Raw genomic sequence first — 25,653 nt, forward strand, 5'->3', positions numbered from 1 at the left:
GGCCACCCTACTAAGCCTAGGAGGCACAGCAACTCTACCTAATACATAGAAACAAAGAAACATGTTCCAAATGAAAGAACAGAACAAAACTCCAGAAAAAGAACTAAACAAAATGGAGCCAAGCAATCTACTAGATGCAGAGTTCAAAACACTGGTTATAAGGACGCTCAATGAACTTAGTGAGAATTTCAAGGAACTTCATGAGAACACCAAGGAACTTAGTGAGAGCCTCAAGAGCATAAAAAAAGAACCAGTTAGAAATGAAGGATGCACTAACTGAAATAAAGAATAACTTACAGCCCTGGATGGTTTTGCTCAGCGGTTAGAGCGTCGGCCCGTGGACCAGAGAGTCCCAGGTTCGGTTCCCGATAATGGCACGTACCTTGGTTGTGGTTCAGCCCCGCCCCAGTTGGGGTTGTGCGGGTGGCAACCAGTCGATGTATCTCTCTCACATCAATGTTTCTCTCTCTCTCTCTTCCTCCCTCTCTCCCTCCCACTTTATCTGAAGATAAATGCAAAAAATGTCCTCAGGTGAGGATTCAAAATAAAAAGAATAACTTACAGGGAATCAATAGTAGAGTAGGTGAAGCCAAGAAGCAAACCATCGATTTGGAATATAAGGAAGCAAAAAACACCCTATCCAAAGAGCAAAAAGAGAAAAGAAACCAAAAAGATGAGGATAGGCTCAACCTTTGGAGGTGATTCCAATAGGGCGACACCAGTGCGCATTAAACAGTCATTTTCTAAAAAATAAAGTAAGATAAACAAAAAGATGAGGATAGTATAAGGAGCCTGTGGTACAACTTCAAGTGTACCTACATTCACATCATGGGAACACCAGAAGAAGAAGAGAGAGGGCAAGAAACTGAAAACCCATTTGAAAAAATAATGACAGAAAACTTCCCTAACTTGGTGAAGGAAACATACATACAAGTCCAGGAAGCACAGAGAGCTTCCAAAGAGGTCCACACCAAGACACATCATCATCAAAATGAAAAAGGTTAAAGACAAAAGGGTAAAAGCAGCTATAGAAAAGCTGGTAGTTACCTACAAGGGAGCTCCCATAGCACTGTCACTTCATTTCTCAAAAGAAACTTTGCAGGCCAGAAGGGAATAGCAAGAAATATTTAAAGTGATGAAAAGCTAGGACCTATAACCAAGATTACTCTATCCTGCAAAGCTATCATTTAGGGAAGGGGGAAAGTGGAGCAGGAAGAGAGAAACCAAAAAACTTATATGCATATATGCATAACCAATAAACACAGACAATAGTGTGGGGAAGGTAGGAGGGGGGAGGGAGTGGGGAGAAGGGGTTTAAGGAGGAAAAAAAGGAGGGACATCTGTAATACATTCAACAATAAAGATACGTTTAAAAAGCAAAAAATAGCTCAGCTGGTATGGTTCAGTGGTTGAGCATCGACCCATGCACCAAGAGGTCACTGGTTCTATTTCCGGTCAGGGCACGTGCCCAGGTTGTGGGCCAAATCCCCAGTGGGGAGCATGCAGGAGGCAGCCAATTGATGTTCTCTCTCATTGATGTTTCTATTTCTCTCTCCCTCTCCCTTCTCTCTTTCTAAAATCAATAAAGAAAAAATTTTTCTTAAAGTGCTTAGAACAAAAAAAGATTTCATTTACAATAGCAACAAAAATATAAAAAACAAGACTATAACAAGAGATACATATGGTATTTATATAGAAAACTATAAAATATTATTAAAAAAATTTAAAGACTACCTGGCTGGTGTGGCTCAGTGGGTTAGAGCAATGCCCCATGCACCAGAAGGTCATAGGTTTGATTTCTAGTCAGGGCATGTACCTGGGTTGCAGGTTCAATCCCTGACCCCCTTCAGGGTCTGTGTGGGAGACAACCATTTGATGTTTCTTTCTCTCTCTCTCTCTCTTTCTCTCTCTCTCTCCCTCTTCCCTCCCTTCTGCTCTCTGAAATCAATAGAAAAAAAATATCCTCGGGGTGAGGATTAAAATAAATAAAATACAAAATAAATAAAAAGTTTAAAGACCTCAATAAATGGTAGCATATACATTGAAAATTTTAATACTATAAAGGTGTAAATTCTCCCCAAACTAATCTATAGAGATGCAATGCTATCCCAATCAAATTACCTATAGGTTTTAGCCCTGGCCAGGTGGTTCAGTTGGTTAGAGCAGAGTCCCATGTACCAAGTAATCTCAGGTTCGATTCCTGGTAAGGATACTACTAGGGTTGTGGGTTCAATCCCAGGTCAGGGTGCATAAGGAGGCAACCAATGGATATTTCTCCCTCTCCCTTCCTCTCTCTCTAAAATCACTTTTTCTTTGTCAATCCTCACCTGAGGGTATTTTTTCATTGATTTTTAGATAGAGTGGAAGGAAGGGAGGGAGGGAGAGAAAGAAAGAGAAACATGGATGTGAGAGAGACATGAACTGGCTGCCTCCTGCTCGACCCTGACCAGGAACTGGGATCAAACCTGTAACCCAGGTACTTGCCCTTAGCCGGGAATCGAACCTGCGACCTGCTGGTCCCTGGGCCGATGCTCTAACCACTTAGCAAACCAGCCAGAGCATAAAATCAACTTTTTTAAAAGCATATCTTCAGGTAAAGATTTTAAAAAAACAAAAACCTATAGGTTTTTTAATTTTGTTGTAGAACTTGACAAACTGATTCTAAAATATATCTGGACAGCCCAGCCAGTGTGGCTCAGTGGATTGAGCCTTGTCCCATGGACTGAGAGGTTCTGGTTCAATTCCTGGTCAGAGTAAGAGGTATAGGTAAGAGGTATAGGTAACCTGACACAAGAGAGTTAAAACAAGGCCAAACACAGTTTTGCTCAGCTGTTAGAGCATCGGCCTGAGGACCAGAGACTCCCGGGTTCAGTTTCCGCGAGAAGCACGTACCTCAGTTGCAGTTTGTCCCCGACCCCGCTTGGGGTCGTGTGGGTGGCAACCACTCAATGTGTCTTTCTCACATGGATGTTTCTCTCTCTCTCTTACCCCCTCTCTCCCTCCCACTCTTCCTGAAGAAACGCAGAAATGTCCTCAGGTGAGGATTAAAATACACACACACACACACACACACACACTAAGGCCCAACAGCATGGGCAATTTGCAACTGGCTTGTAAATAACAAGCCATTATCTTCCCCAAACCAGGACACTTGAGAGCAAATGGTTAAAAGTCTCCTTAAGGAAAGAATGCAAGGAGGGGATAAGGGAGAGAGAAGAGGGAAGTCTTTCTCACCTACTAAACCAAGAAATCAGAAGGGAAAAGGGGGAAAAAAGGCAGTTTTATTTATTTTGTTACTCCCCAACAGAGAAGCCAGCAGTCTGAAGGCTTGGCAAGATAAAATTGCCAGGTGCTTCTCATGAATTCTGGGACGACCACAAGAAGTAAAAAGGAACTTTGAGAATTAATCTGTACCAAGATATTCAACAGAGGAACTTTGAAATCTATGGACAGCAGGGCATATAAAGCCTTGAACTCCCATTAAACTTGCTCTTCAGATTAGCTGAGAGCTCATCTGTGCTTCATAAGCCAGATTTATAGATTTGTTTACCTTGCTTCTTTAATAAATGCGCATGCCTTAATTTTTTAAAAATAAATTCACGAACTTCTGATCAAGATGGCAGCGTAGGTAAACGCAGTATTGCATCCTCCCACAACGACATCAAAGTTACAACTAAACTACAGAACAACCATCATTCAAAACCGCCTGAAATCAAGCTGAATAGAAGTCCGACAACTACGAAATTAAGGAAGCCACATTGAGACTGGTCCCACACCAGGCTTCCAGCTCAGGGTTCCAGTGCCAGGAAGAGAATCTCCATCACTTCTGGCTGGAAAAACCACCGGGGCCCTGGCCAGTTTGGTTCAGTGGTTGAGCATCGGCCTGTGGACCAGAGACTCCCAGGTTCAGTTCCCGCTAGGGGCACGTACCACACAAAAAAAAGAAAACGAAAAGAAAAACCAGCGGGAACTGAGGCTGAGGCGGCTGGAGCCCCAGGCAGCTCCTCTTAAAGGGTCCGCACACAAACTTACTCAGACTGGCACCCTTCCAGGCGTGGTGGAGGCAGCTAGAAAGGCACCAGAGACATACAGGGAAGAACTGAGTTGTTTGGCATTGGGGCAAGAGCTGGAGAGGGGGCTTTCTCCAGGACAAACGTGCTGTCAGAGGCCTTTGTTCCTGTGGTGAGCATTCCGTGGGGCGGCAGCCACCATATCTGGGACTCCAGCAACCTGGCTCACACTGGTTGCCCTGCCCTGGTGATTCCCTGAAGCCCTGCCCACCCAACTTTCAGGCCCACCAAGCTGTTTTCCAGTTGCTCTACCATAGGTTTGACTTGTTTTGGATCTGGCTTCAGGTTTTCCTAAATTCCTTTAAATAAGTAGCATCTGGTCTCAGCTAGCCCCATACCTCTCGTTAAGTAATACATAAAAACAAATACAGGGAGGCAGCCAAAATGAGGAGACAAAGAAACAGGTTCCAAATGAAAGAACAGAACAAAACTCTAGGAAAAGAACTAAGCGAAATGGAGATAAGCAACCTAACAGATGGAGAGTTCAAAACACTGCTTATAAAGATGCTCAATAAACTTAGTGAGGACCTCAGTAAACTTAGTGAGGGCCTCAAAAGCATAAAAAAAGAGCAATCAGAAATGAAGGATGCACAGTCAGAAATGAAGGAGGCACTAACTGAAATAAAGAATAATTTATAGCCCTGGCTGGTTTGGCTCAGCAGTTAGAGCATTGGCCTGCAGTCCAGAGAGACCCGGGTTCGGTTCCTGCTAAGGGCACGTACCTCGGTTGCAGTTTGTCCCTGGCCCTGGTTGGGTCGTGCAAGTGGCAACCACTCGATGTGTCCCTTTCAATTTGATGTTTCTCCCTCTCTCTCCCTCCCACTCTATCTGAACAAAATATTTTAAAATGTCCTTGGGCCCTGGCCGGTTTGGCTCAGCAGTTAGAGCGTCGGCCTGCGGTACAGAGAGACCGGGTTCGGTTCCCGCTAAGGGCACGTACCTCGGTTGCAGTTTGTCCCCAGCCCTGGTTGGTCATGCGGGTGGCAACCACTCAATGTGTCCCTTCACATCGATATTTCTCTCTCTCTCTCTTCCTCTCTCTCCCTCCCGCTCTGTCTGAACAAAAAATGCAAAAAAAAAAATTAAATTAAATTAAAAAAAATAATAATAAAAAATGTCCTTGGGTGAGGAGAAAAAAAAAAGAATAATTTACAGAGAATCAATAATAGAGTAGGTAAAGTCAAGAAGCAAACCATTGATTTGGAATATAAGGAAGCAAAAAACACCCAATCAGAACAGCAAAAAGAAAAAAGAAGCCAAAAAATTAGGATAGTGTAAGGAGCCTCTGGGACAACTTCAAGCGTACCAACAATCGCATCTTGGGGGTGCTAGAAGGAGAAGAAAGAGAACAAGAAATTGAAAACCTATTTGAAACAATAATGGCAGAAAACTTCCCTAATTTGGTGAAGAAAACAGACGTACAAGTCTAGGAAGCACAGAGAGTCCCAAACAAGATGAACCCCAAGAGGCCCACACCAAGACACATCATCATCAAAATGCAAAATGTTCAAGACAAAGAGAGAATCTTAAAAGCAGCAAGAGAAAAGCAGTTAGCTACCTACAAGGGAGCTCCCATAAGACTGTCAGCTGATTCCTCAAAAGAAACTTTGCAGGCCAGAAGGGAGTGGCAAGAAATATTCAGAGTGATGAAAAGCAAGAACCTACAACCAAGATTACTCTATCCTGCAAAGCTGTCATTTAGAATTGATGGCCATATAAAGAGTATCCCAGACACGGAAAAGCTAAAGGAGTTCATCACCACCAAACCATTATTATATGAAATGTTGAAGGATCTCCTTGAAGAAAAAGATAACAAATATGAACAAAGAAAATGGCAATGAATACATATCTATCAACAATTCAATCTAAAAACAAAATCAACAGGCAGCACAGAAGCATTCTCACAGATACAGAGAAAGTTTTGTTGGTTGCCAGATGGGAGGGGAGTTGGGAGAATGGGTGGAAAAGGTGAAGGGATTAAGAAACACAAATTGGTTGCTAGACTGAAAAACCTCAAAGGGAAGGGGGGTGGGGGAGGGAAGAGATAAACCAAAGAACTTATATGCATATATGCATAACCAATGGACAGAGACAACAGTGTGGGGAAAGGCAGGAGGGGAACAGGAGTGAGGAGGAAGGGGTCAATAGGGGAAAAATGAGGAACATCTGTAATACATTCAACAATAAAGATAAATTTAATTAAAAAATTAAAAAATAAATAAAAATAAATTCACTTGCCCGGCTGTGTGGCTCAGTGGTTAAGCATTGACACACGCACCAAGAGGTCACTGGTTCAATTCCTGGTCAGGGCACATGCCCAGGCTGTGGGCCTAATCCCCAGTGGGGGGCATGCAGGAGGTGGCCGATCGATGTTCTCTCTCATCGATGTTACTATCTCTCTCTCCTTCTCCCTCTTCTTTCCTCTCTTTCTCTAAAAAGGAAAAAAATCAATAAAAAATTTTTTTATAAAAATAAATTCACTTTATCTTCACCCAAGGACATTTTTCCATTTTTTGTTCAGATAGAGTGGGAGGGAGAGAGAGAGAGAGAAACATTGATGGGAAAGGGACACATCCAGTGGTTGCCACCCGCACGACCCAAACAGGTCCAGGGACAAACTGCAACCGAGGTATGTGCCCTGAGTGGGAACCGAACCTGGGTCTCTCTGGACCACAGGCTGATGCTCTAACTGCTGAGCCAAACCGGCCAGGGCTGAATTTTTTTTTTTTTCATTTGATATTTTTCAAGATGTCAGGTTAGTTGTTTTATTTTCTCCTGTTCTGAATTTGTCTAATTGTTTCCTCCAGATCAAATACAGGTTAAAGGCTTTTGGCAAGCATAAATACATAAATAACATATTGTATTTGCCACACTATCACATTATTCCAATTTGTTCTATTATTGGTGATACTAAGTTTGATCACTTGGTCAATTTTGTCATCTATCATTATAAACTACACTTTTCCTCATTGTAATTAACAAGTTATATGAAACCATCTTGTTTTCCAACAAATTATCACCCAATGGTATTAACATCCATTGATAATCGTCACCTGAATTATTAAATTGAAAGCTGCAATCTAAATTTAAATTAGATCATTCTGTCTACATTTATTAGCTGTCATTCTTTTGTCATCCTTAACACTCACCCTGTCCTCCCCTTTTTTAATCTCCTTGTGTACTCAGGGATCTAATACACTTTTTAAAAACATGGTATTTAAAGACTATGAAGTTGGAAAAGACCAACAGAACAAGATAAAGAGCCTAGCATATAACATAAAATGCATTAGTAATATTTTAAAATATCAATAAATGTGACTATATTAAAACAATAACAAAATTCTATTCTTCAAAATAACCCCTTTAAGGAAAGAAAAAAGTAACCAGAATGGGAGGAAATATTTTCAACACATATAACTTGTATCCAGAATAAAGTACCCATTCTTATAAATCAGTAAGAGACAACCCAAAAGAATCATGGGCAAGAGACTTGAACATCCACTTCACAAAAAATGGATATCCAAATGGTGCTCTCAGAAGATGCTCTCAACCTCCTTGGTAATCAGGAAAATTGAAACCAGTGATAAGGACTACAATTTTATTTATTTATTTATTTATTTATTTATTTGTTTATTTATTTATTATTATTATTTTTTTTTTCCCCTCACCTGAGGACATTTTTCCATTTTTTGTTCAGATACAATGGGAGGAAGAGAGAGGAAGAGAGAGAGAGAAACATTGACAAGAAAGGGACACATAGAATGGCTGCCACCCGAATGACCAACCAGGGCCGGGGACAAACTGCAGCCCAGGTATGCGCCCTTAGCAGGAACCAAACCCGAGTCTCTCTAGACCGCAGGCCGATGCTCCAACCGCTGAGCCAAACCAGCCAGGGGAAGGACTACAATTTTAAAATGTTGGCAAGGTGCCCAGCCAGTGTGGCTAAGAGGATTGAGCTTCCACCCATGGACTGAGAGGTCTCAGTTGGATTCCAGGTCAGGGCACGTGTCCGGGTTTCCGGGCTCAATCCCCATTCCGGGGTTTGCAGGAGGCAGCCAATTGGTGTTTCTTTCTCACATCTCTCACATCGATGTTTCTGTCTCTCTCTCTCCCTAAAAAATAAATAAAAACATATTTAAAATGTAATAAATAAATAAATCATATCCAATATTATGACCCAACAAGTACACGCCTAAGTATATACTCAATTGAAACGTATGCACAGACACATACACAAGAATGTTAACTGTAGCACCCAATAGTCAAAACTAGAAACAATCCCCAAGTCTATTATGATTAGATCATCTGTGATATTTGCATACAATTGACTATTCTGAAGCAAAGAAATTGAACTGTAAGTACATAAAACAGGGAAGAACTTCACAAAAGATACCGAGCAAAAGGCAGCCACAAATAGAGAAATAGGTAGAATGGATAGATGGGGAGGGAGGGAGGGAGGGAGGAGGGAGAAAGGGAGGGAGGGAGGGAGGAAAAGAAAAGGGAAAAGGGAAAAGGGAAAAAATATAGCTCACCAGGTTTGAGATCAGGAAGGCACTTTTGGAGAGGAAGGAAAGGGTGTGTGGGACCCTTTAAGGGAGGCATCGACTTCCCTAGCAAGGTTTTAATTTATCTAAACCATAAGTATCCCGTGAGAGAAAAGATAAAAGCTGCAAGAGCTGTTAAGTTCAGTGAGCACCTCCAGGGCAAGGACAACAGCATAAGAATGCTCCAGTCTGGCACGTGTAAGCCGGTGTCTACAAGTTCCGGCCTGCGCCCCACCCCTCGATAAACACGAATAAGCAGGACTGGTCGATAGGAAGAGGCGGGAATGATGGGCGGTGTCTCTAAAGCCCAATGAATCGGTTCTCCTCTGGGAAAAGAGGTGTTTGTGAACCAATAGGGCGCAGAGGGTGAAGCCCCGCCTGCAAGCCTGCGGAGCCAATCGGCTGAGAACAGCGAGTGGGCACGCGCCGGCTTTGCTAGTTAGGGGAGCCAAGCAGCATGGCGGGCGGGGCCCGGGAGGTGCTCACTTTGCAGTTGGGACATTTTGCGGGTTTCGTGGGAGCGCACTGGTGGAATCAGCAGGTGAAGTTTCTAGGCGACTGCCCCAGGGGAGCCTTTCGAGATCTCCAGACTTTACTTCCAGCTTGCTCATCTTGCCACACCCGAGTCTATTCCTTTTTTTGTGCCTCCCCAGGATGCTGCGCTACGCGAACCGACCAATGCCCAGGAGCAGCCAGGGGAACTGTGCCCAGACGTCCTTTTCCGGACCGGCCAAACGCTGCACGGCCAGGAGACATACACGCCGAGGCTCATCCTTATGGATCTGAAGGGTGAGGCGATGGCCGGGGTCAGCCAATGCCCATTTTCTCCTTCTCGTGCGTAGTGTCTAGCATCCGCTCCCTTCAGGATACTCCGACCATACTAAGCCTAAGGGCAGAGATACCTTGCCTAGGGAGAGGTAACCACAATATTCAAACACCTGAGACACGCAAGAAGGCAAAACTTTATTCCGTTCAAGAGCCATCTCTGGAATGGGCCGCTTTCCCCGGAGACAGTGATATAGCACTCCCTTAAAACCGCTGAATGTGGTATTTGCCCTAGTCCACAGCCAAGGAAAGGATGGAATTTAGATCCTCCTAGGTAAGGGTTATATTTCCAACTCATATATGTACAAGAAAACCTGGAAGTGCCAAGTACTGGAGGGATGGTGACAGCAGGTTGTCAGGTTATCAGAGGGAGATTAACTGGAGACTGGGAGGGACTAAGCTTTGATCTAACATCCCGTTATTTTTGTGCAGGTAGTTTGAGCTCCCTAAAACAAGAAAGTGGACTCTACAGGGACAAACAGCTAGATGCTGCAATAGCATGGTATTTCTGGTTTGGAGATGGGTGGGAAATGTGCACAGGAAGCTGGAAAACAAAGGGAAACGACTATGATTTGTCTGCAATTTCTTTAAGGCAGGGGAAGCTCACTACACACAAAGAGGAACTCTACACCAAGAACCCTTATCTCCAGGATCTTCCGAGTGTAGAGGTGAGGGTCTCTGCCCTAAAGTTTTTATTTTCAAATTATAAAAGAAAGTTTATTTAGAAAGTTACAGAGGTAATAAAAGTGAGCAGAAGAATTGGGCTAAGGAAACAAGTTACAGAGGCAAAAGAAAGACGCTCTGGGGAGAAAGGGAGGAAGGGAGAGGGGATGGAGAATATATATATAAATATATGAAGAGAGAGAGTGTCAGAGAGAGAGAGAGAGAGAGAGACTGCCCTAAAGGTTTTTTTTTTTCCTCACCCAAGGACATTTTTGCATTTATCTTCAGATAGAGTGGGAGGGAGAGGGAGGAAAGAAACATCGACGCGAGACACATCAACTGGTTGCCAACCACACAACCTCTCTCATCGATGTTTCTCTCTCTCCCTCTCCTTTCCTCTCTCTCAAAAATGTATAAAAATATATTAAATAAATACAGGAAAGATTGTCAAGATCTAGTACAGGGAGAGAGATGGTGAGAGATGGACAGGCAAGGGGTAACTGGCAGATGAAGTTGAGGGGGAGCAGGAAGCCAGAGTCCAGGACATAGGTAAAAAAACTGACTGTAAATGGAGGAGGGCCAGCACTTCCACAGGGGCAGGAGTCAGGGCGGTATGTATAGCTGGGAGGTGGGCAGGAATCAGAGGGAGCTCTTTTTTGTTTTAAATCATTTTTTAAAAATTCTCAACCAAAGATAATTTTATTGTTGTTTTTTATCCTCACTCAAGGATATTTTTGCATTTATCTTCAGATAGAGTGGGAGGGAGGGAGGAAGAGAGAGAGAAACATTGATGTGAGAGAGACATATCGACTGGTTGCCACCCACAGGACCCCAACTGGGGCTGGGGACAAACTGCAACCAAGGTATGTGCCCTTAGCAGAAAATGAACCTGGGACTTCCCAGTCTGTGGTCCGACACTCTAACCGCTGAGCCAAACTAGCCAGGGCTGCCCTAAAGTTTTAAATCCAATGCTACAACCATAGTGCCTCCACTGGGTCAGAGAAATAGAGGATTTTAATAATCTTAAATGCCTTAGAATAGTATTTTGGGAAGAAGCACTTTTCTTTCTAAAGGACTGTGACTACACAAACAGAAAGGAGGCCGTAGAGTATGGCCAACAAAATCAGGGAGGATAAATCTTGTGCTTTAAGACTGCCTGGAAATAAATGTAGATTTTTCTCATCCATCCCAGGGAGTGCTGAGTAGTGATGGTATCTGGAGGGTCAAATCAATTCCCAATGGCAAAGGTGAGACTTGTCCAGACACTGCAGGATGGGGAAGTGAACAGAGCAAAAACATGGAGAAAGGTACATTTTCTCTGCTTTTTCTTCAGGTCCCACAACACTCACCAGTGCTATAACTCCAGAGCCACTTATCCCCACAGAGGGCAGCATCAGAGTCTGGTCAGACTTCCTCAGAGTGCATCTCCATCCCCGGAGCATCTGTATGATTCAGAAGTACAACCATGATGGGTATGGGGGACCTCAGAGGCTGTGAGGCAAGAAACTGGGTCCCTACCAATGTTGGATGAGGCTTTTCAGGCCATATTCTCTGCCCTCCTGACAAGAGATCTTGGAAGAGTGTGGGGAGAGGGAACCCTCTAAATCCTGGGTTTTGTTTATGCATGATAGTGATGCAGGTCGCCTGGAGGCTTTTGGCCAAGGGGAGAGTATCCTAAAGGAACCCAGGTACCTGGAAGAACTGGAGGACAGGCTGCACTTCTACGTGGAAGAATGCGACTACCTGCAGGTATCTATGTGGCATGGTAGATACTGGGGTAAGAAACTCTTCTCATCCTACTATGTCTCATCATTCACCTCTCTCCAGGGCTTCCAGATCCTGTGTGACCTGCATGATGGCTTCTCTGGGGTAGGTTCTAAGGCTGCAGAGTTGCTACAAGATGAATATTCAGGACGAGGGATAATAACCTGGGGCCTGCTCCCTGGTCCCTACAGTCTTGGGGTGAGTAGAACTTGGAAAAAAAGAAAAATCACAGGGTGTGGAGGGAGAAATGAGGGAATAATAGCCCAGTGAGAAAGTTGCTTAAAACAAACCACTCTTTCTTTCAGCAGGATCCCCAGAAAAACATCTATCGTCTGTTAAACACAGCTTTTGGTTTGGTGCACCTGTCTGCTCACAGCTCTCTGGTCTGCCCTTTATCCTTGGGTGGGAGCCTGGGGCTGCGACCTGAGCCACCTGTCAACTTCTCTCATCTGCGTTATGATGTAAGGCTCGATGCCTTTGTTCTTCTAGTAATAGGGACTCTGTCACATTTACCAAGTCAGCCTATTCCTGGGTCTATTTTTTGTAAAAATATATTTTTATTGATTTCAGAGAGAGGAAGGGGTAGAGAAACATCGATTGGCTGCTTCCTGCATGCCCCCCACTGGATATTGAGCCCACAACCCAGGCATGTGCCCCAACCGGGAATTGAACCGGTGACCTCCTAACACATGGGTGGATGCTCAATCACTGAGCCACACCGGATGGACCTGGCTCTGTTCTTGAGGCGCCAGCTTGAATTTGGCCTCTTAGATCAGTGTCCCGTACTTGTCCAGCCTTGGGCCAATCACAGCCTGATTTGTCTCAAAGCCCCTGGATCTCTCTGCCATTATTATTCTGCCTCCACACTCTTTATTTTCCAGAGCCAAAAGACCAAGTGCTTTTTGGTATCCTCTTTACAGGCCACTCTGCCCTTTCACTGCAGTGCCATCCTGGCTACAGCCCTGGACACAGTCACTGTTCCTTATCGCCTACATTCCTCACCAGTTTCCATGGTTCATCTGGCTAATATGCTGAACTTCTCTGGGAAAAAGGTATGAAACTTTGTGAGGGGTTGGGTCAGAACTGTGAAAAAGCTCTGTAACTTGATCTCATCCTTACCTTTAAGGTGGTGACAGCAGGTGCAACCATCCCCTTCCCTTTGGGTCCAAGCCAGTCCCTTCCTGATACCCTGATGCAGCTCGGAGGGGCCACCCCTTGGACCCCACTATCTGCATGTGGGGACCCTTCTGGAACATGCTGCTTTGCCCAATCAGTGGTGCTGAGGGGTCTAGACAAAGCATGCCACACCAGGTGAGGACTGATGGTCCTTAGGGGAGTCCATGTCAGACTTTTGTTTCATGTCCTTTTCTCTCTAATACCTCTGGACATTCTCATGGTATTGCCCTTCTTCTTCCCTCCACTCACTTAAAAAAAAAAAGAAAAAGAAAAAGACTAAGTATCCTGATTCAGCTAATGGCTTGAAAACATAAGAATTCTTAGTTTCTTACTCATGCTACCCCAGATTAAAGGTGATTTTGGCTTTGTTCTGACAGTCAGCTCATCCCAGGGACACCTCTGCCCACCCTACTCCATGCTTGCACCACTGGGGAAGAAGTCTTGGCCCAGTATTTACAACAGCAGCAGCCTAGTGTCAGGAGGTCAGTAAAATGCTTGCTCCTACTCTCCTCCCAGACCCCAGACCTCCCCTGACCCTTTCTCCCTTAGCTGCTATTCTCTTGTCCCCAGTTCTTCCTATCTGCTGCTGACTCCCTGCAAGGTGGTTCCTCCTTATCCCAGCCTCTTCTCCTCAAACCTCAGCCGGCAAGGTTTGGTTCTGGATGAACCCCCAACTGGGACAGGTATGTAAAAGGTGAAGAAAACCAAAATTTCAAACACGAGAGAGGTTTTACTCTATCGCTCCCTGGATAAAGGTACTTAAAAAAGTCAGTCAAACATTCCTTTATTCACTTGATGTTTCCTAAAGAGAAGTGTTCTTCCTCTGGAGTACTGGTATACTATGGGGACAGTACACAAAACGTATTGAGTTTACAATCAAGTTAACTAAAGACCCAGATTTCCCTATCTATACGACAGAGTCTCGGTAGAAGAACAATTCGATTACAGGTCTCCCTGTGCTCTCCCTCCGTAGCCGTGGAGAGCATCCCAGTGCTTGGGGCCCTCTGCTCCTCTTCATCCTTGAACCGGACGCTGGGAGACTTGGTCAAGGAACTCACCAAACTCGATCTGCGGCGCTGGGCTAGCTTCATGGATGCTGGAGTGGAGCAGGATGACCTAGAGGAGCTGCTGCAGGAGCTACGCAATCTGGCGCAGTGCTACCAGGGTGGCGACAGCCTTATGGACTAAAGTTCCAAGAAAAGGAAAGAACTAGTTTACAATAAAAAGTGCTGGATGCAGGAGCTTAGTGTCTTGGGACTGGCAACACTAACATATGCACTTATTACATTTAGAAACACTGTGCCTTAGATCACAATAAATGTGCACCATCAGGACAAAAAATTTAAAAAGGGTAGAAAAGGAGCTGAGCCCCACTCTCCCGCAACACTATTTACAAAGTAATTTCTAAAGACTTCATTCACAGAGCTATGAAAACCCTCAGCCTCCCTTTGTCCTTGTCCTCTGCTCACCTAGCTCTGTATACTAGCACCAGGGGTATACAAGCAAGGCACCACCCCCCTCTCCCTCATCAGGGTGCCTGCGGGGTTTGATCCTATGCACATGACACCCACACGCTCAGAGTCTCACTCATCCAGCTCCTCCTCAGACAGATCCCCATGATCAGATAGCTGGTCTGCATTGCTGGTGCTGGTTGCATCATCTTCCTCTTCGGAGCTGGCCTCACAGGCAGTGTGGAAGAGCTGCATGAGTTCTCGAAAACGGTGGGAAACCTAGGAGGAGAGGTGAAGGTCTGTTCCCTGTACCTAAGTTATGTCCTCATAGATAAGGAAACTCAAGTTAAATGGCTAAATAATTTGCCCAGTGTCACACTCCTCCTAAAAAAACTAGAACGGGCCCTGGCCGGTTTGGCTCAGCGGTTAGAGCGTCAGCCTACGGTCCAGAGAGACCCGGGTTCGGTTCCCGCTAAGACATGTACCTCGGTTGCAGTTTGTCCCTGGCCCTGGTTGGGTCGTGCGGGTGGCAACCACTCAATGTGTCCCTTTCACATCAATGTTTCTCTCTCTCCCTCCCACTCTATCTGGAAAAAAAAAAAGGAAAAATGTCCTCAGGTGAGGATAAAAAAAAAAAAAAACTAGAACGGAATCTCTGGAACTTCCACTTCAAAATCCAATGCCATTTCTCTTCTAGAACCACTGCCAAACACTCTTGACAAGTCAAGGCCTTCCTCAGGGCAGACCTTTACAATGACCAGTTTGTGTCTTGTCTTCTCTTAGTTGGCCAACCTTTCCCCTTGCCAGGTCCTCTCCTTGGTTCGAAGTGTTAGCAGGGCTCCCCCACTTACCTCAGTAGGAGTCTTATTTCCTAGCTGCTGGGAGATGATGCGAAAAGTCTGGGGCTGTGCTCCTTGCTCCTGGCACATGGTGAGAATCACACGGTCAGCTTCCCTGTAACCCGTATATTGTGATTAGTCCTAAATTAGTAACATGGATGTGTTCCGTGTACTTTTTAAACACACACATCTATCCCTACCTACCTTGTCCACAGGACCACCTTTTCCCCAGTGGAGCTGACTTTGCTGTTGTTTGCACATACTGTGACTTCTATAGCCTTTGGCTGCTGCTCCTGTTCTGGACCCTTGCCCTGTATTCCACTGTCTTTAGCCAAACCTCCTTTAGGGGTTTTGGGAGGAGACTCTGAGGTGTCAATTCCTGATGAAGATTCATGGACAAGGGACTTGTCGGATTTCTTTGCCTCAGTCCTGCTTGAAGGTAGCCAGCTCTCTTGAGTATCTGGTTTCCCAGAAACCTGTCTTTTCCCTAAGTCTTTGGTCCTTGAGGAAACAGGGCTCAGGAAAATAGCAGGGGGCTCGACAGTTCCAGCACATTTCTGAGTTTCTGAAGCATCGCAGACCACCATGGAAGCCTCTGAATCACCCACTGCCTTATGGCCCTCCCCTTCATCCTGAAGCTTGGGGGATGCCTCGGGGCAGGAGAAAACCTCAGATCCAGCCTGGTTTGTCCTAGCTGTATCGAGAACAACACCAGTTTTGGAAGAAAGCTGAGAAGTTTCTGGTGAAAAGGGTGGTGGGCCATCCAGGAGGAGCTGCTGTTCTGTAAGAATCATTTCTTGAGGGGACAGCAAAGTGCTCCCCACTGCCAATCCTGTTTAGGAGAAAAAAAAGATCTAAGAGTATGGACAGAATCGAGATGCACCTAAGGACTGACTACAAATTACCACAGGGTCACTCTGGTGAGCTACTGTAACAAAATTCTAATCCAAAAGAGTGAGGTAGAGGTCAGGGCCAAAGTCATTTATATAAAGAAATAAGCCCTGGCCAGTGTGGCTTAGCTGGTTGAGTACTGTCCAGTGCACAGACAAGTTGAGGTTGGATTCCCAGTCAGAGCACATGCCTGGTTTGCGGACTTGATTCCCATTTGGGGGAATGCAGGAGGCAGCTGGTTGATGGTTCTCTCTCACTGATGTTTCTCTCTCTCTCTCTCTAAAAATCAATTTAAAAATTTTTGAAAAAGAAAAAGAAATACCTGCTGCCCTAGCCGAGTAGCTCAGTTGGTTAGAGCATTTTCCTGATACACCAAGGTTGCAGGTTCAATCCCACATACATGAAGCAACCAATGAATGTATTAAGTGGAACAACAAACTGATATTTCTCTAAAAAAAAAATAAATGGAATTAAAAAAGAAAAGAAATAAACAATATCTACATGCCAAAGCTGAGAATGCCTGAATCTTTAGAACGCAGATCACAGAGGATCTGGAGATAAAGAGAAGGGATTCAGGAATGGGAATACAAGAGAAGGCTGAATCATTTTGATTTTGTAGCACTTAGTTCTGGAAGAGTACTGAGGCCACAGGAGAGAAAATTAAGGCTGAACAGAAGGGTTTCTTATTGGTTTATTAGTAACAGAGGTGGTAGTCCATCCCTGAAAAGACTTATTTATCCAGGTTCAAATACATTTTTGCTTGAAGTATGTGAGAATAAGACAGAAATACATGGAGAAAGGCTGACTTGGTAGCTGGATCACTCACCTGGAATAGGCAGCTCTCCCTTTCGGGTATTCCTGCCAGTCCTGCTCTGGGTGGCTTCAACGGCTTCTCGTTCCTCTGGAGCTTCCTCTTCCATCATGTCCTTGCCCTGCCCAGCTTCCTTAGCACTAGGCATAGGACTGGCCTCTCGGTGTGGGCTGCCACCCACTAACTCATGCAGCTCCTTGCTCTTGTAGGATTTGCTGTCACAGACCTGCAGGGATGACCTTGTGGGTCAAGGGTCTCCTGACCTCCTCTGTCTTAAGGGCCCTGCTGTGATGCTCAGCAAGTCGATTAAGATGCATGCCTGCTCCAAGGATTTTAAATGCCCAGAGTACTGGATTCAACCACTCCTCTATCTAAGGACTGTATTTTTGCTGCCAGCCAACCCTACTCTAGAGAACAAACATTACCTTTAGGGTCTGTTTTCTTCACACAGGTTTATTTCACTAAAAAAAAAAATCTAGCCCTGGCCAGTTTGGCTCAGCGGTTAGAGCGTCGGCCTGCGGTCCGGAGAGACCCGGGTTCGGTTTCCGCTAAGGGCACATACTTCGGTTGCAGTTTGTCCCCAGCCCTGGTTGGTCGTGCGGGTGGCAGCCACTCAATGTGTCCCTTCACGTCGATGTTTCTCTCTCTCTCTCCCTTCCTCTCTCTCCCTCCCACTGTATCTGTACAAAAAAAGGAAAAATATCCTCGGGTGAGGATAAAAAAAAAAAAAATCTAAGAAGGAAATATTTGAACTTGTTGTTGTTTTTTAATTCTCAACCGAGGATACATTTTCCCATTTATCTTCAGATAGAGTGGGAAGGAGGAAGGGAAGGAGGGAGAGAGAGAAAGAGAGAGACAGAAACATTGATGTGAGAGAGATACATCGGCTGGCTGCCTCTTGCACGACCCCCACCAGGGCCAGAGACTGAACCGCAACCAAGGCACGTGCCCTTGACCAGAATCAAACCTGCGACTCTTTGGTCCACGGGCTAACACTCTAACCACTGAGCCAAAACAGCCAGGGCTGATTTTTGTTTTCCAACTCCAAAAGCTTTACCCACAGGATTCTCTTTAAAAATCAAAATCCATGCTATATTTTTATTTATTTATTTATTTTTTCATGCTATATTTTTAAAAGATTATATTTAGCCCTGCCAGTTTTGCTCAATGGTTAGATCATCAGCCCATGGACCAGAGTTGCAGGTTCGATTCCCGGTCAAGGGCACGTACCTTGGTTGCAGGTTGGATCCCAGGCCCTGGTCAAGATCATATGGGAGGCAATCAATTGATGTGCCTCTTTCACATGGATGTTTATCTGTCTCTCTCCCTCCCGCGCTCCCACTCTATCTAAAAATCAATGCATAAATATCCTCAGGTGAGGATTAAAGAATAATAATAATGTTATATTTATATTCTATGTGTGTGTACAAGTTTCACATTTGTGGTAGCAAACAATACCCCAACAGTAGGCAACCTGGAGGTTGACCTAGATAGGCAGCTCTGATACCTCTCAGTACCAGTTCCACCCCACTCACCTTGCTACTGCAGTGGCTACAATTTCTCCGTTTGCTTTTCTTCAGTTTTGAATCAGGACCTCCTTCATGGCATGAACAGGCACAGTCCTTGACACCATCTGGCCACTCAGTCTCCTAGGAGATATCTGGGCTTGGTTAGTTGCCAAGTCTTTTGGTAGTAAGAGAAAAAGATCAGCCTGCCCCCTGACCTCCCAAACCTGTCCTTTCTCTTTTATTATACACCATCTCTTCATATTGCCTGAAGAAATGAATGCCCAAACTTGATCATAGCCTATTATGAATCCCTAAAACCTTAAATGACCCAAAAACTAATGTAGTTGCCCAGATGTTTCAAAAAAATATTTAAGTCAAATATAATCTGAGGCAGTTACTGGAGAGTTCCATCATGAGACATGATCTACCCAATTGTCTGTTTTTGTTTCTGTCTCCCTGTGCCTTGAACTCTCCCCTCTCTTCCAATCCCCTTGAGAGAGGGCTTTGTACATATGGAAGGCTCACTCAATGATACTCTCTGTTTAATAAACCAAAGACATAAGTACCATTATTATCCCACTGATGATGAAGAAAATGAAACAGAGACATTAAATAAATTGCCCAAGGACATTCAGCTACTAAGAAGCAGTTTTTCCCTAAGAAATAGTAAAAGACATGGAGTACAGGGACATAGATTAAAAAGACTACTTTTTTTAAAAATTCCACACCCAAGGACATTTTCATCATCAGACAGAGTGGGAGGGAGGAAGATGGAGAGACAGAGAGAAACATCGATGTGATAGAGACACATCGACTGGTTGCCTCCTGCACAGCCCTGGTCGGGTCAGGGATGAACCGCAACCAAAGTACATGCCCTGGACTGGAAACAAACCCACGACTCATTGGTCCGCAGGCCAAAGCTCTAACTGCGGAGCCAACCCGGCCAGGGCAAAAAAAGGACTACTTCTATTTTTTTTTATCCTCACCAGAGGACATTTTTCCATTTTTATTTTTGTTCAGATAGAGTGGGATGGAGAGAGAGGAAGAGAGAGAGAGAGAGAAACATTTACGTGAAAGGGACACATCGAGTGGTTGCCACCCGCATGACCCATCCTATTTTTTCACATGAACAGAAAAGAAAAAGTTAAGACTCAAGGGCAAGAGAAATGGCTCTGAGCTAAAAAGAAAACAGGAAGCAGATCCTTCTACTGAGGCCCTTGGGAGTGGGGCCTCTCCAGCAATTGCACTGTCTTCCCATTGGCTCTGCATGTCCATAGTAGCCTCAGATCCCAGAAGCTTTGCACCACACTGAGCCAGAGAAACATTTAGGCATAAACTCAAGTTCTGATTCATGAAAAATGAACACTCTCCAACAACCTGGTGTACCTTATCATGATTTTGGACCCCAATCTCCTTTCTTCTTTTGTTCTTTGAGGCTGTGGGTATCTTGGGAGGTTCTTCTTCCTCTTCCACATCAGGCAGTGCCACTTCTTCAAAGCCATCAAACTGGGGAGAAGTTGGTGCCACTCAACATAGACTCTGGGCAGATTATCCCTCCTATACTGGGCCTTCTCCATTCACACTATGGGCCTGTACCTCATACTCTTTCTCTTCAGTCCAATTGATCTCTTCAAAATCACCCATCCGGCTAGCTGCTGGGCGCAGATGGTCAAAGAAGATGGAGAACTCATCCTGTAGGTGGTCGTGGCCCTTGAGGAGATGCCACATCTGTGTCTTGAGCTAGGAAGAGTAGCAGAGGGAAAGATGAAGTCTTCAGAGTCTCTCTAGGCCATATTCCAAACCAATCCCACATACTTCCAAGTTCTACTTTCCTAGTCAGCCGGGAGACACATAGAAGCCTCTCTTTGATAACTAAGAGTTCTTTTTTTCTTTTTCTTTTTTTTTAGTTTTTTCTTTTTTTTAGAGTGGGAGGGAGAGAGAGGAAGAGAGAGAGAGTGAGTGAAAGAAACATTGACGTGAAGGGACACATCGAGTGGCTGCCACCCGCACGACCAACCAGGGCCGGGGACAAACTGCAACCGAAGTATGCGGGAACTGAACCCGGGTCTCTCAGGACCGCAGGCCGACGCTCTAACCGCTGAGCCAAACCGGCCAGGGCAATAACTAAGAGTTCTTAAACTTCCTCTCCCTCCTTGCTTGTCTACATGGGAGGAGTATTAACAGATTTTCTTTCTTTCTTTTTTTTTTTATCCTTACCCAAGGACATTTTTCCCTTTCTCTTCAGATAGAGTGGGAGGGAGGGAGGGAGAGAAGAAGAGAAGGAGAGAGGGAAAGAAGGAGAGAGGGAAAGAGGAAGAGAAACACCTACGTCAGAGGGACACATCAACAGGTCGTTTCCTGCATGACCCCAAGCAGGGCCAGGGAAGAACTGCAACTGAGGTACGTGCCCTTGACTGGAATCAAACCCGTGAGACTCTGGTCCATGGGCCAGCGCTCTAACCGCAGGGCTAAACTGGCTAGGGCTTGATTGGATTTCTAATAAAAATACTCTCTACTCTGTCATACCAATCTCCAGGTTAGGCATTAACCCAAGCAGAGCAATAAGCCAAGCTTCTCCCAGGCTCCATCACCTCCTCTCTTGAACTTTTCCCTTCCAGGCCACTGTTGGCATTCCTGAGCCTGTGAAGATCCATCAGGATCTGGTTTCAGGTAGCCACCACCCCCTATTCCAGTGTTTTATGCTATAGGCAAGCCTAAAAATACCCTTGTTTTCTTCTCAAAAGTGCATGGTACCCCAGAAGCAAGAGGATATAGACTAGGTTAGGGAAAGTAAGCAGAGAAAAGGCGAAAGCCCAGATGAAAATGGAAAGGAAGCAGGATGGGAAAAATACCTCAGAGATCTCCTGGGGAAGGCAGTCTGCACAACTTTGGAGGACTTTGATAATCTTCTGGTGGTGTGAAGGGTTCTCTGCAAAGCAAATTTCAAGCTGCCGAAGAAACTTGCGACTCTTCTCAAAAGCTTGTTGCTCCTCAAACTACCAGGGTGAAAAGAGAGCAAAAGAGGAGTCACCTATACTGTTAGAGCCAGGACTTGAGGGTTCAAAGCATTAAGAACCAAGAAAAACTGGGCTGAGGATGTAGAGGATGACAAGGCTCTAGTTTATGACTGTGTGATCTTTTCTAAGACCTCCAGCATCTATCCACCTTGGGTTACTGGGATCTACTGACTCAAATACTTAGCATGTAAATGAAAGATTGAAGAGCTATACGTATCTCAAGTTGTTTATTGTTTCATGTATTGTGAAATCAGATACTCAAACTGATGTAGCATTAACAGTTTACAAAAAATTTTCACATATACATTCCTTTTTTTTTTTTTATCCTCACCCGAGGACATTTTTCCATTTTTTTTGTTCAGATAGAGCAGAAGGGAGAGAGAGAGAGAGAGAGAAACATCGATGTGAAGGGACACATCGAGTGGCTGCCACCCGCACGACCAACCAGGGCCGGGGACAAACTGCAACCGAGGTACGTGCCCTTAGCGGGAACCAAACCCAGGTCTCTCTGTATCGCAGGCCGACGCTCCAACCGCTGAGCCAAACCGGCCAGGGCTCACATATACCTTCCTTTGATTGTCATAATAATACAGAGAGAAGATGAGCATGATATGTATAATCATTCCATTATTACTTAACTGTCTTAAGAGTATCAGAAAATTATCATTTTATCCTTCATTCCAGTCATGACAAAAAACCCAGAACTACTAGGATATCCCTCATGTTTAGATACTTATTCACCAACATTTCAAATGTCACCTTACCATAATGGCTCTCCCAACCCTCCATGTATGAAAATGTAACACCCTACCCCTCACCCATTTTTAAAAAAAATATGTATTTATTGATTTTAGAGAAAGAGCGAGAGAAAGAGATAGAAATATTGATGCGAGAGAAACATTGATTGGCCACCTCCTGCATGTCCCCCCACTGGGGATCTAGCCTACAACACAAGCATATGCCGTGACCGGGAATCAAACTGGCAACCTCCTGGTGCATGGGACAACGCTCAATCAAATGAGGCACACCGGCTGGGCCCCCTTTCCTACCTTATCTATAGAGCATTATTACTATAAAATATTATATACTATATACTATTTATATCTATTTTATAATTTTTATAATACACAGGGTGGGATGAAAGTAGGTTTACAGTTGTTCATATGTAAAATAATACAATAGTTAATAAATTAATACAAGAATAAACTGTTTCACACACTCACAACTATAAACCAACTTTTTTTTAATCCTCACCCGAGGATATTTTTCCATTTTTGTACAGATAGAGGGGGAGGGAGAGAGAGGAAGGGAGAGAGAGAGAGAAACATTGACATGAAGGGACACATCGAGTGGCTGCCACCCGCACGACCAACCAGGGCCGGGGACAAACTGCAACCAAAGTACGTGCCCTTAGGGGGAACCGAACCCAGGTCTCTCTGTATCGCAGGCCGACGCTCCAACCACTGAGCCAAACTGTCCAGGGTTATAAACCAACTTTTGCCACACCCTGTGTATATATTTACAATAATGTGTTTTACTGTTTGTATGGTAAATGGCAACATGGGCTCCCTCCCATCCTGTGGGAATATACAGAAGGCCACCTGTATGGATTGCGAGACCTTGAGAGACTGGCCAGAAACTCAGACTAATAAAGGCCAAACAAAAACTGCTTCTAGATGTGAGCCCAGACTGTAAACAGGTAGTGTTTTGATCTAACACAGCTTGCATGGGGACACAACCCCTCCCCCTGCATACCCTGGTTTGCTTTGTTTTTTGTACTCTATTATAAAACCTTGTGTTGGGAAGTTTGGGTGGCAGTTAAACAATAGAACCAGCTTCTCCCAACCCCATGCAGCCAGTCTACAGGCTGGATGGGACTTGACAAAATAGTTCACAAGCGGCAACTGGTGCAGCAGTAAACAACTGATCAGCCACCACTGGTGCACAAGTTAAGCACTAATAAACCCATGTCTTTCACAGCCAGTCCTCCAGGTTATTTCTTTGGAATCCACAAACAATACCCTGAGGTTTTCTTGAACCTCAGCACTCTGCATTAACACTGTTTATCATCTGACGTTCCCCATGAGAATGTAAACTCCATGAGGGCAAGGATTTTATTTTTTTGTGTTTACTATATTCCTAACACCTAGACTTTGCCTGACATATAGTAGGCACTCATTAAATATTTGTTCAATGCATGCCTGCTTTACAACAATGAGGAGCAAAAGGCATATAATTTAACTAAGATCTTCACTGGCAACTGAAGGTAAAACCTCTCTCTTTTCCATGTAAAGAAAATGGGAGAATGGAGCTGGGAAGATCACCCTTTGAAAAGCAGGAGGCATTTTATCACCCTGTGCTAGGAGGCTATCTGACTGGAAGCAGTCAGGAGACTGGAACAGTGCTAGTCAACTCTATTCAAACGCAATCTCGCTCTGACCCAGGAATCCCAATGTGCTGTCTTTGCCCATCTACTCACTAATCCACAGGCCAGAGCTTGCTCTGGCAACAGGAAAGCAGCAAAGTCCTTCAACAGCTGAGGCCAGTCTTGGAGCAGAATTTGCAGGCTTTTGTAGAGATCCACAGCTGTCTGCCTCTGAGTATTTGACTCAAATTCATAGATAACCTGAAGGAAGTCCTCATACCTGCCAGGGATATGTTGCAGGGCTTCTCGTACCTGTACAGGGAGACTTTCAATCATTAGTACCCTTTCTATGAGTTGCAACAAAAAATAGCAATACCAAAAAACAAACAAACAAATAAAAAAACAGCAGTACCAAGAAAGGATGAGATTATTGTTAGAGAGCTCTAAGAATTGTCTTTCCTCTAACAGGTCCTAAGATCCGACCACTGATGGAAGACAATGAGCAAGGTACAGCTCCTTTTCTGGTAATGGGCAACTGAAAAGCCTTCATTTTCCAGGGACCACTGTCCTCCCCCAAAAAAACAGGTAAACTTCTTTCTAGCTCACAGCCCTAACCTCTCCTTCCTGATTTCAGCTCCATATTGAAACAGATAAGTATTCCATACATATATTTCAGCAGGGTATCATCTGAGGGTAAATAATATAAACATTAGGATTGTTAGTAAAATATTAGGAGACAAGAAAGAGTCATCACTAGTACTGTTAGTATTCTACTTTGCTTGGGAGATTAATGAACTAGGTGGTTAGCAAAAGAATAAGACAGCTACCCAGGACAACTTCAAGGAACAGGTTGGTTCACCTCTCTGAAGATCAAGGTGCTTCTCTGAGATCCACTCTCTTGCAGTATAACAAAGGTCTTTCTTCACCAGCCAAGGGCTCAGTAAAGGTCCTTATTTTAGCCTCCCCAATGAAGTCACACCTTTTTTTTTTTTTTTAAATCCTCACCCGAGAACATTTTTCCATTTTTTGTTCAGGTAGAGTGGGAGGAAGAGAGAGAAACATCGACGTGAAAGGTACACATCGAGTGGCTGCCACCCGCACAACCCAACCAGGGCTGGGGACAAACTGCAACCAAGGTACGTGCCCTTAGTGGGAACCGAACCCGGGTCTCTCTGGACCGCAGGCTGACGCTCTAACCACTGAGTCAAACCGGCCAGGGAGAAGTCACACCTCTTAATGATGATAGTGATATCAGCGTTTCCCAATTTCCAGGCAATAGAGTGGTGATGCTAAGGTACTAACAATAAAGCTGCTTATGACTGAATAGTCTCCTATGGTTCTCTCACACAGATCTTTAGGTAATTCCAGGAAAGCAAAGGCAGAGGCATAGAAGGTTGATGTGGAGCCTGAAAAGCAGAATGACTGCATTTTAAAAATACCTCTCTTAAAGGAGTAGCCTCATTCGGAGGGAATAGCAGTAACAGGAAGTAGCATTTGCCTACCCTGGTCAGATAAGCCTGAGCAAAGGCCAAATCCTTCTGCTCCCTGAGTGGATCCCGCTCGAGAATGTTCTCATCATACAGCAACAGCAGCTTGGAGGTGTCCTTGCTGGCCCGGGCCCGACTGCCCCGCTTATTGCGAACTCGATGATTGCTCCGGCCCTTTCCAGAAGCTTTGATGCTCTCTCCTTAGAGTACATGTGAAAAAAGACTGTTTCTTCATCCATGCA

General features: G+C 44.7%; 2 protein-coding genes across 7 annotated transcripts in view; one reads left to right on the forward strand and one right to left on the reverse strand.

The window, feature by feature from the left end:
- The first annotated feature begins 8,998 nt into the window (after positions 1-8,998).
- MSTO1 (misato mitochondrial distribution and morphology regulator 1) lies at positions 8,999-14,280 on the forward strand. 2 transcript variants are annotated; one of them, XM_036273773.1, is made up of 14 exons: positions 8,999-9,155; positions 9,268-9,403; positions 9,872-9,941; positions 10,032-10,107; positions 11,295-11,349; positions 11,436-11,574; positions 11,734-11,851; positions 11,930-12,064; positions 12,175-12,327; positions 12,787-12,918; positions 12,993-13,177; positions 13,420-13,524; positions 13,613-13,725; positions 14,016-14,280. In XM_036273773.1, the coding sequence occupies exons 1-14, from the start codon at positions 9,072-9,074 to the stop codon at positions 14,228-14,230; spliced, it is 1,716 nt and encodes a 571-aa protein (XP_036129666.1). In that variant the 5' UTR covers positions 8,999-9,071; the 3' UTR covers positions 14,231-14,280. The 2 variants fall into 2 exon arrangements, with proteins under 2 accessions (XP_036129666.1, XP_036129665.1); XM_036273772.1 differs by having other exon boundaries at positions 9,071-9,155; positions 12,172-12,327; positions 14,016-14,230.
- Positions 14,110-25,653, reverse strand: part of GON4L (gon-4 like) — an 87,751-nt gene continuing 76,207 nt past the window's right edge. For 3 of the 5 annotated variants that reach the window (XM_036273769.1, XM_036273768.1, XM_036273771.1), the window contains 11 exons: positions 25,427-25,611; positions 24,039-24,236; positions 21,395-21,538; positions 20,139-20,282; positions 19,929-20,048; positions 18,570-18,683; positions 17,050-17,260; positions 15,537-16,164; positions 15,345-15,447; positions 14,614-14,772; positions 14,110-14,226 (listed from right to left, as the gene is read on the reverse strand). In XM_036273769.1, coding sequence (XP_036129662.1) covers positions 14,626-14,772; positions 15,345-15,447; positions 15,537-16,164; positions 17,050-17,260; positions 18,570-18,683; positions 19,929-20,048; positions 20,139-20,282; positions 21,395-21,538; positions 24,039-24,236; positions 25,427-25,611 — 1,994 coding nt within the window. In that variant the 3' untranslated portion in view covers positions 14,110-14,226; positions 14,614-14,625. Of the gene's footprint in view, positions 14,227-14,613; positions 14,773-15,344; positions 15,448-15,536; positions 16,165-17,049; positions 17,261-18,569; positions 18,695-19,928; positions 20,049-20,138; positions 20,283-21,394; positions 21,539-24,038; positions 24,237-25,426; positions 25,612-25,653 lie in introns of those variants that run through there. The other 2 variants (XR_004960998.1, XM_036273770.1) reach the window with 2 other exon arrangements.

This window comes from Molossus molossus, unplaced genomic scaffold (genome assembly GCF_014108415.1).
Source record: "Molossus molossus isolate mMolMol1 unplaced genomic scaffold, mMolMol1.p scaffold_m16_p_20, whole genome shotgun sequence".
Lineage (NCBI taxonomy): Eukaryota > Metazoa > Chordata > Mammalia > Chiroptera > Molossidae > Molossus > Molossus molossus.

Coding starts and splice junctions, on each gene's coding strand:
- MSTO1 (XM_036273772.1), top strand. CDS start 9,072: ATGGCGGGCGGGGCCCGGGAGGTGCTCACTTTGCAGTTGGGACATTTT. Junction 12,328..12,786: donor TCTCTCATCTGCGTTATGAT/GTAAGGCTCGAT, acceptor TCCTCTTTACAG/GCCACTCTGCCCTTTCACTG. Junction 12,919..12,992: donor TGAACTTCTCTGGGAAAAAG/GTATGAAACTTT, acceptor CTTACCTTTAAG/GTGGTGACAGCAGGTGCAAC.